Here is a 9,609-nt window from a genome sequence, read left to right on the forward strand (position 1 = left end):
CTCCTCCATTGCGCGGTAATATCCCAAGTTCTCATGCTCAGTTGAGCGTTTCTTTCTTCGAACTTCACTGTCATAACAGTCTAAGTCTTCGGCGTCATATTCCGGATCGGATGCACTGCTTCCCCTGGCGGCGTTTGCTAGGATGACTCTTCGTTCTCGATTAGGCTCTGGTGCCTTAGAATTTGCTTCGTCCATTTGTTGGCTAGTCTTCGTGCTTTGGGCAATCCGATCTTTCAAGTCTTGGTTCTCCCTGGCCAGAAGAGCTACGACATATGCGTAGTCCTGCTGGCTCTTTTTCAATTCTTTGAGCTCTACCATCAGTCAGTGGGACTGGTTTGATCCCTGATTGGGAGTTTCGGCTTGTACCCTAACGGCCATAGTTCCCCCTTCGTTTACTGTGTGTATTAAGGGTGGCCGAGGATCAGCTTCAATTGTTGGTATCTCCAAGTTTGGTCCCCTCGGTTGAGCTTCCACCCGCGGTACTAAAACCACTGGTATGGTTTGATTCTGACCGTTGGTTGACGGCATTCCGAAGACTGGTGGATGTGCGGGCTGATGTGTCATAGATTCTGCCACCCCTTCTTTTTGTTGATGGATTTGGTTTGAAACCAAAGTCTTGTTAGCTTCTGTAGCCTGCAGGGCCGCAACAGTTGCGTTGTTCTTTGTGGCTGCTGCTTTGAGAGCCGCGGCTGCAATGGAGTTAGTGTTCATAGGTGAGGTGATTTCCGCAGCATCCTTCCTCTGAGTAGCTTTTTTAGATTTGTCTCCTTTCTGCTTGCTTCGGGTCATGACCGGGGTAATCCTCGGTGTCTCCTTTGATGAGTCTTTGGTTTTTCCTGCCTCTAGTATCTTTTCCATTTTTAATCTTTTTCTACATAGGGGAATAAATAAAGAGAACCAAAGATATCCACGAGGATCGGGTTAGTGCCATTCGTATCCGCAAGATTATTGGAATAGAAGGAAATGAGCTGCCCAAGGGCCTTAATAAAAGAAAAATGTAAAGACTTCAACGGTCTAGTTTTTGCAATACAAATCCTCTAATAAACAATCATGGACCTTGTTTTCAGACTACTTTTGAAAAAGAAAACTCTTGAAAAGGAAGATCCGTCGCGAGAACTCATGAATCTGGATTATTAAGTCTTAGTTTTAAAAGAAAAACGCCTTACGTGCAAATCTGTGATAGATAGCCGTGGATTTGTCTGCTTTGAAATGGTGTTTGTGAAAATGAAGACCATGAACCCAGAATAAAAAAGGTTTTGAAAGCACGCTGAACCCAGAATAAAAAAGGTTTTGAAAGCCCGCTGAACCCAGAATAGGGCACAACCATAATGCGCGTTTAAGGTGAAATCACATGATAAGATAAATCTTTTACTTGGACAAAGTCCCTGTTTCTAGCGCCAGATTGTGAACACATAAATCACGAAGCCATCCACGTGTTCACAAACAATATTCGCATACATCTTAATTCTAGAATTGAACGTCGTATGCGTAAAGGGGATGATTATATCGATTCATCGACTCGAAGCCTTCGGGCTTGTCATTGTCTAGTCGAATATTATCATAAATAATGTTTGTATAAAGGAATAAACCAAGAATCAAGTATAAATGTAAAACATATGAAGTTTAACGCTGAATGTAAGGTACTGAAATGTAAATAAGACAAATTTACGTGGTTCGGCACTAAGGCCTACATCCACGGGGCTGGTGTTTCACTATGTATTGAATGGTTACAAAGATAGTCGAATGACTTTGGAGTATACATAGGTCTGCGGAAGTAGGGGGATTACTTACTCTTCCTATTTCTCTCTCCTATATTCTCCTATAATTGCTCTAAATTGGTCGACCCCTTCTCTCTTAGTGGAGAGGGGTATTTATAGGGTTGGAACGTGGGTCCCATTTCTGAGGCGTCATTGTAATCTTATCTTCTTGTGCTTTGTGCCTATTACGCAGAGGTTTTCGGCATATGCTGCGGCCTGAGCTTGAATACGAAGGATTATCCTCGCCTCTTCCACGAGCCGATTGACACGTGTATATCTCTTTGGTATTTAATGCGGGTAGATGGGTGTCTGCTCGTGTCAGACAAGTGTCTCTTTGTCTGGTCACATCTGTGTCAGCCAAACTTCCTCTCGGCCGTTGATCTGGGATCTTCCTCGGGATTGGGTGTGATAACACCCAAGGGGTATTATCTGGTGCTCCTCTGAGCCATCATACCTCTGTGATCCTCTGTCCCTGACCGTCAGATCTGCTGACCTGTGGCATCTTCTGATGAGATGCTTGATATCATGTTTTGATATCTTGTTTTGCATGCCTTCCACGTGTCTCTTTCTGTACACGTGGTGGATGATGAAAGGTGTACATACAGTTTACAAGACAGGGACTAAGAAGTGGAGCTGGTGTTGTGGTTGGTTCTGTCAGGTTGGTGATGAAGTCAAGTCTCCATGAAGTCTTACGGTTGCCAGTTGAGCTGAGATGCCATGGCCGAGGAGAGGATGGATGCTGGATTGATGGGTTTAATTGAATCAGCAAAGGAAGGAAGAAGATTACCAACAGTGGATGGAGTTGCAACTTGAGTAATGGCTCTACTGTGAGCTCGTTGTTCTCTGACTCGGAAAAAATTGAGAAATGGAATCGATGGTGCTGTGAGCTGAAGTTGGACGGAAAAACAGACAGTAGATGGACTTTGGTGAAGAATAGTTGGCTGCAGTTGATAGACGAGCTGTTGTAGTCGTCTGAGGAAGGTCGGACATCTGACGGTGAAGTGTGCCTAGACGGACAGAGATTAGAGAGTGGTGCTGTATGAGATGGGGAACCAATCACGATCTTGGAAATTACGCATGTGGTGGCCACAAAGTAGAAGGACTTAATCTTGGATGAGAATGAGTTCTGTTATGTTGGGAATGTGAAAATGGAAAAGATAGCATGTGGAAAAAACATGTACTTGGACCGTATTGGTGTTGAGCGTGTGGAGTTGGGAAGAAGACGTGCCTGAGTTTAATTTGTACCAAGATATTTCTATTGAGGTAACTTTCCTACGTATGCACATGGAAGTGAAAAATGACAACTAGGTGACACATGGCGTCCATTGACTGGGTAGTGACGTAGTAAGAGCTGACCGAAGAAAATAAAAATGGTTTTGGTCGAAAGAGAAAGGGGTACGCCGCGGTCGCAGAGCCGTTTTATAGAGAATAGGGTTTTGGTGTTTTGATTTCATTTTCTCCATGATTTGCTAAGTTGTTTGTTAGGGTTAAGATTGAAACCAATTTATTTTATATAAACTCTATGATGATATTTCTATGATTCATTAATTAGTGATTTCTCTTTATAATATCTTGGTGTTTAAACGGTTATGTGATTTTCTTTATTTTTTGTGCTTTGGTTTAATCCCTTGACGTAATATGCTTTAGGATTGATACGTAATGCTTTAGAATCAGTACCCATGAAGAGAAGAAGATTACAGCGGAGAAACAACATTTTAGAATTTATTATACCATCTTCCGAGACATGAGATTGAGTTCCATATTTGTCTTGAGTGATAAATAGAAATTAGTAGAGTTTTATATGATTGAATTGGTGGAAATCGAAAACCCTAATAACACATCCTCATTTACTTAGAATTATTATTATTTCATTTTGTCTCGAATTTCTGAAAATCGTTAAAACATTATCTATCTGATTTTTTTTTTTTGGTATTAATTGGTAGAGTATTTCACACTCCCTGTGGGAACGACCTGTACTTGCCATTGTCTATTATTTAGACATTGTGCACTTGCAGTATTTTATTGTAGGTTTCCGAGCCTACCAGTTGGTGGTGCAAGCTCTCAACCAGAACCAGTCAATATAATGGGTCCGGACACCTCCCAACACTATATGACTGATTTGGTACATTTCATTTAACCGTTTAGTTATATTTAATTTAGCATTTTTTATTTAGTGATCTCATGGATGTGTAATTTTTCCGTTGAATGTAGACATGGAGAGACAAGGATGAGGCCAAGGAATAGTTTATCACAAAGGAAAAAGAGATGATGTGCGTGGTTGTTCAAAGCAAACACGTCGATTGTAAGAAGATGGAGATGGTATGCGAGAGGACGGGGAAAAAGGGAGAAAGTCATAAAGGTAAGAATTACAAATATGAGAAGAAGACGACTAGGGTCTACAAAACAACATCGAAGAAGTGTAAATGTCCGTTCAGGATTTATTTCAAAAGGCATCATGAAACTGATCGATGGAGATTGGATAGTATTCCTGACGGTCGTCATAACCATCCTCCACCTAAAAGTTTATATGGACTCCCTGCATATGCCCGATTGAAACCGCATCAAATGGAGAAGGTTCGTCAGATGAAGGGATGTAGGCCTCTTAAGATCCTAAATGTGATAAGGAAGGAAGATAAGGATAACTTGTCTACCATTTCCACAATCTACGCTGCCAAAGCAACGATCAAGAACATCGAATGGAATGGTAGATTAATTATGCAACAGTCTGAGTGGTTGGCAGAAACACTTAACTACGCCATGCAAACCAGGGTGGGTGCGGACAATAAGGTGACTCATATTTTTCTTTCCAATCCTAGGATGGTGGATTTGGCTCAGTGTTTTTACCAGGTTCTGTTCCTAGATTGCACCTACAAGACAAACAGGTATAACATGCCGATGTTGAACGTGGTCAGTCATACTTCGGATAAACAATCATTCATCGTGGACTGATTATGTTAAAGTTAGGAATATGGTGTACGAATATCATCCACAAGTTCCTCTTAGGGAAAAAGTAAGTAATCCGATTATATTCATCGTTAAAAGTTGGCATCATTTAAAGATAGCATACTAAAGCTTAATGGCTTAATAAGTCATTGAATTTCAGTTGGAACGCTTCAATGGGCTACGGAGAATTCGTAACGGGGAAACAAACTTCATCCACCACAAAGAATATACCACATTGTACCGATGTGCTAGGAGGTTCATCGACGAACATTTGATGTGTCAAATTCTAGAATACCCATATAAACTCTTATGTAATACGAGATTAATGTAATGTTATTTTCTTTATGAAATCAAAGTCCATTCTGGTTCATCGTTTATAATTACAAAATTGGGTCGTCTACTTATAGGGAGGGTAACAATAACGACTCATAACTTGGTTTTCTCCGGGATGTTGGTGTAACCTAGAGTCATCATTTTATTACCGTATAAACAGAAACGACTCTATATGCCTTAAACTGGTGTTCCTATGATTTAAGCCACAGATAGAGTCGTTACTTTTGTAGGTTCACTTATGCTATATTTGTTTTATTATTCTTCTATGAATTATCTATCCGGTTATTTACATTCAAGTTCTTCGACGCCAATACATCTGTACCTTGATGTGCCTTCTGCCCAGGTGTGGTTCAGGGCTGGGTGGTAATGAAGTTATATGGTTTATATTTTTGGGGGTCTACCTGGTGTTTTGGGTTAGAATTTGAAGACTATTATTTTAGCGAGTTGTGGGTGGTTATTAATTTAGGATGCGAATGTTGTTTTTTGTGGCTGCTGTTTTAGAAAGTTGTGGATAACATTGAGATCTACATTGCTGCATTTTTGCGTTGTAAATGTTATATGCAACTTAGATAGATACTTCTGTCATTACTGTCATTCGCGTGTCTTCTGATAATAGTGGATTATCTGTTTTCTTCTTGCTTCATTCTGGACAATAGTTTCGATGCATTTTTAGATTCCTTGGGTGAAAATTTTAAGTCATCATTGCTTGGTAGTGTTTTTTTCTCTAGCCAGTACCTGTAAGCATCATTTATGTATTTTTTTTCCAAAATTTAATTGAATCCACTTGGTTTGTGCAACAGATATTCTATTGACATCTTCATGGTTCTTAAAATCTGACTGCCGCTGTAAGCCTTACTGGTTTGTTCTTCGCTTTCAGTTACCGAAATTAGTTACAAGTGATTGCACCTTACAGATTATATGCACAACATGCCCAGTAGTGCTTCCTGCAATGATTATTCTTTTCTATCCGCTTGAATTAAAGTGTGATATTAATACATTTGGGCCATGAAATTTGGATACTCTTTAATGGAAATTTTAGATATGAAACTAAGGGAAGGCTTCTGTTCTTAACATACCCACCGTTAAAAAACAATAACAGTCTAATTAACTTTATCACTTTTGTGAATATTAGCTTTTACATTCCATGAAATTTGGATACTCTTTAATGGAATTTTAGGTATGAAACTAAGGGCAGGCTTCCGTTCTTAACATTCCCATCGTTAAAAACAATAACAGTCTAATTAAATTTGTCACTTTTGTGTTATCACTAATATTAGCTTTTACATTATCAACCAACAAGGATGCTAAATTTACAGTCATATTTCATACTAAAATTACAGTCATATTTCAAACTTAGGAAGAGGTAGTGGGTATGAAGAAACATTGACGAGATGTTAGATTGCATCTAGATTATCCTTTTGGAAAACAAAACTGGTTGTTCATCTTAATCAAATTTGATATAGAACTTGGTTTTAAAAATCTAAGTTCTTTTCGTGGAACCTAGCTGATGCTTGAGCCTTGAAGTGGAATTTATTACCAGCAATGAAGTAGGAAAACTTTGATATGTGTCATATTCTGTACCAGGTATACTGATTTGGAGCTTTTAACTTAGTTGTTCTGTATTTTTGTGTTGTGGAGTGTAAATTTGATATTATATGGCCATGTATTTAACTTAGTGAGAGAAAATGAGTGAGAGAAGTGTTGAAAAAGGATGCTTCGCAAGGAGAACTGTCTTGGCTTTCCATTCCATTCCTGCAGTGTGACCAAAATAAATTGTCTAAAATAGTTTTATGGGTTTAAGGTTCTTCGTGATTCTGGTTTTATATTGATAATTTGATATGAGGCATGTGTTGGTGGGAATTAGATTCAATGCCTTAATTCAACGTTGCAGAAGAGTACAGACAGAAAACATGGAAGCCTAAATTCAACGTTGAGAAATAAAAGCAGAAGGCTGATGAAGCAGCTACATGCGTAATATCTCTGAATTCCAGGTGAATATTCCTGCATCTGATCTCTAAACTGTCCATTTACTTGGTGCTTGCTGGTTTTGACTTTCTGATTTTTTCCTTCTACTCTCTAACAACAAATTCCTGGACTTGCAGAAAAGGATATTTGAGGTCCTTTACAAGTTTGCGAACCTTCCTTTCTTGGCTGATTACAAGATCAAGGTATATGTAAGTTACTGCTCTGACGTCTGAACAAAACAAATTTGCTTTCAGTTACAACTTTAAACTTTGTGATTCTTCTCTATAGCACTTTAGGTTGATAGAAGTTTGCTTAACTGAGTTATATCAAATTATGCAGGACAATATTGAGAAGGGTGAGAAACAGCTAAATATCACCATTGGTATCCTTGTTTCTGTTGCACTGGTTATATTGACCTCTATAGGATTCTTTTTGGCGGTAAGAAAGCAGTGGTAAGTTTTTAGTACTTAAAGATATTATCATTTTCCCGACTTGTTTCTCCTAAATTATTCAAGTTTTAGCCATATAATGTTTGTTAATTTACTTTGATAAGGTATACACTACATTATCATGGGATGGTTTTTGAATTCTCTTTAGTCGAGCTGTTAATGTAGGTTTGATGTAGGTCCACTGGTGCTGCTTTTCTCTATTTTGTTGGTATTGGTACATGGTGGTTTGTGAGGCTGCTGGTGCTTATTGTTTAAACACCTGTTGTGATGTTTCTGATAGTAATGGGTTCATCAGTAGGTATTTGTTTCCTCATGCTTTTCTCAATCACTGCGCTAATAGCAACTGGTTTATCAGTAGGAAGAACACAACTGTTAAGTTCTTTTGGTTATTCATCTTGGGGCCTCTCTGCAGTCTTATCTGCAATACCTGTTTGCGTTCTTACATTAGGATTCCATGTATAACCCATTCTGTATCTTGTGCTCGAGATATGTCAAGGTCGTGAATTAATGAACTAGTTACGTTTGTGCCGTTGTGTCGATGTTGGACAGAGGCAGGTAAAGAGATTGACATCATATTGGTTAGGATACCCACCTTTATAGATCACTGTACTCTCATGTACATGGCATGGTTATTGTTTTTATAAGCGTTTTCTTGAGTATTGTGACCTCCCCACATTAATCAGCTGATGGATTTTGCTGTGCAGGTACACCATTATGAAGTAGGAATAAGTTCTTCATCATCATCAGAGTTTATAATTTTGATGTTTAATCAATAGTTTTTAGTTCATTGTTTTGTAATCGAATCCTAGAACTACAAGATTACACTGGTCAGAACTACAGATTTTAATCCTTTGTGTAATTTGAAACCAATGAATCAATGAATGTTAAATTGAATGATTATTTGTGTGCAAGTTTAATTTGATTCTCATTTTTATTTGATTTGAATTTGGTTTTTATTTGATTCTCATTTGAATTCTAATTTGAGTTTCATTTGATTCTCATTTGAATTCTAATTTGAGTTTCATTTGAATTTGGTTTTCATTTGTTTCTCATTTGAGTTTCATTTGTGTTTGATTTCAGATTCAGTCAGGCCAGACAGCCAATCTGAATCATTTTTCTTTATATTAAGATTTATATATACGACTGATTGAAGTCAGTCATAAAGTATTGACCGTTAAAATCGGTCGTTGATAAGATTTTCAAACAACGACCCTTTCTTCGACTGACAAAGAAAGTCATAGATACGAGTTAAATGACTTGCTTTGTCGGTCGCGAAAATGTTGATTTCCACTAGTGCGAACCACGTAATCTCTTGTGTCTCATGATAACTTAGCTTCACTTACATTATAATTTGTGTTCTTTGTTATTATCGTAATCTTTGATATATTCTATTACTTAGCATCAGTTCAACATAGGTATCATTACTACTTAGTTCTCGATCCTCTGAACTGCTTACATTACGTAGACTACGGGAAAACGACTAGTCACCGTTTGGCGCTAGAAAAAATTTGCTCACCATCTTGAGTTTTTATGTTCCATCATTTATTTTACTAACGCATCTTGTTTCACGAAGAGATCTGAGTTCAACAACGACAGATCTCACTTTCTAGTGATTGGTTTGTCCATTGTTCTCGCAACTTCTTTGAGTTCATAGCCTCTAAAGACTAGCAATCTCACAGATCTACAAAAGTTTTCACAAAAACGTACTTACAAAACGTTAAAACTTTTGTTTTGTACTAAAACGCCTTTTCCGACTAAGCATCCGTTAGATCTGAGTACCTCTGACTGCAGAGGAATCTCAGCGAGATTTTAAGGAAAAAAGATCTTCTAAAAGCATTTAATAACCTTGTTTTAGGGGAGATCTGACACCCCTTTTTAATTGGTTTTCAACGTTTAAGGTTGTTTCTTCCAAGGGCGTCATAAAAATTTAATACCCGTCTTTCAGAACGTCATTTCAATCTTTTTTCTGAAAAAAGCTGCTTAGCCGTCTTCTATGTCAGAGCATTAATTGCTACTTATGACGAAGGCACCCAAGTAGCAAATTTCTGTCATTTTTCTGTAACCGCAGGATAAAAAGAGCCGAAGGCATGCGGAAACCAAGTGATGTACCAACAAGCTCACGACTAGCAATCACGAGAGCAAGATCTCAAAAGCCGTCTCAA

At 38.2% G+C, this 9,609-nt stretch overlaps 2 protein-coding genes across 11 annotated transcripts; both read left to right on the top strand.

The window, feature by feature from the left end:
• The first annotated feature begins 4,067 nt into the window (after nucleotides 1-4,067).
• On the top strand, nucleotides 4,068-4,975 carry LOC113315311. The gene is made up of 2 exons (XM_026563605.1): nucleotides 4,068-4,639; nucleotides 4,861-4,975. Exons 1-2 carry the CDS (start codon nucleotides 4,068-4,070, stop codon nucleotides 4,973-4,975), a joined length of 687 nt encoding a protein of 228 aa, XP_026419390.1.
• A 319-nt stretch (nucleotides 4,976-5,294) lies between these two features.
• Nucleotides 5,295-8,347, top strand: LOC113316847 (calnexin homolog). 10 transcript variants are annotated; one of them, XR_003343049.1, is made up of 6 exons: nucleotides 5,295-5,742; nucleotides 5,834-7,024; nucleotides 7,136-7,207; nucleotides 7,338-7,450; nucleotides 7,624-7,745; nucleotides 8,152-8,347. XR_003343049.1 is itself a non-coding variant. In XM_026564993.1 (6 exons), the coding sequence occupies exons 3-6, from the start codon at nucleotides 7,001-7,003 to the stop codon at nucleotides 7,700-7,702; spliced, it is 288 nt and encodes a 95-aa protein (XP_026420778.1). In that variant the 5' UTR covers nucleotides 5,295-5,742; nucleotides 5,834-5,891; nucleotides 6,898-7,000; the 3' UTR covers nucleotides 7,703-8,347. The 10 variants fall into 10 exon arrangements, 6 of the variants coding, with proteins under 6 accessions (XP_026420778.1, XP_026420777.1, XP_026420780.1 ...); XR_003343050.1 differs by having other exon boundaries at nucleotides 7,624-7,741; XM_026564993.1 differs by having other exon boundaries at nucleotides 5,834-5,891; nucleotides 6,898-7,024; nucleotides 7,624-8,347.
• The last annotated feature ends 1,262 nt before the right edge of the window (nucleotides 8,348-9,609 follow it).

Source organism: Papaver somniferum, chromosome 10 (assembly GCF_003573695.1).
Source record: "Papaver somniferum cultivar HN1 chromosome 10, ASM357369v1, whole genome shotgun sequence".
NCBI classification, from domain to species: domain Eukaryota; kingdom Viridiplantae; phylum Streptophyta; class Magnoliopsida; order Ranunculales; family Papaveraceae; genus Papaver; species Papaver somniferum.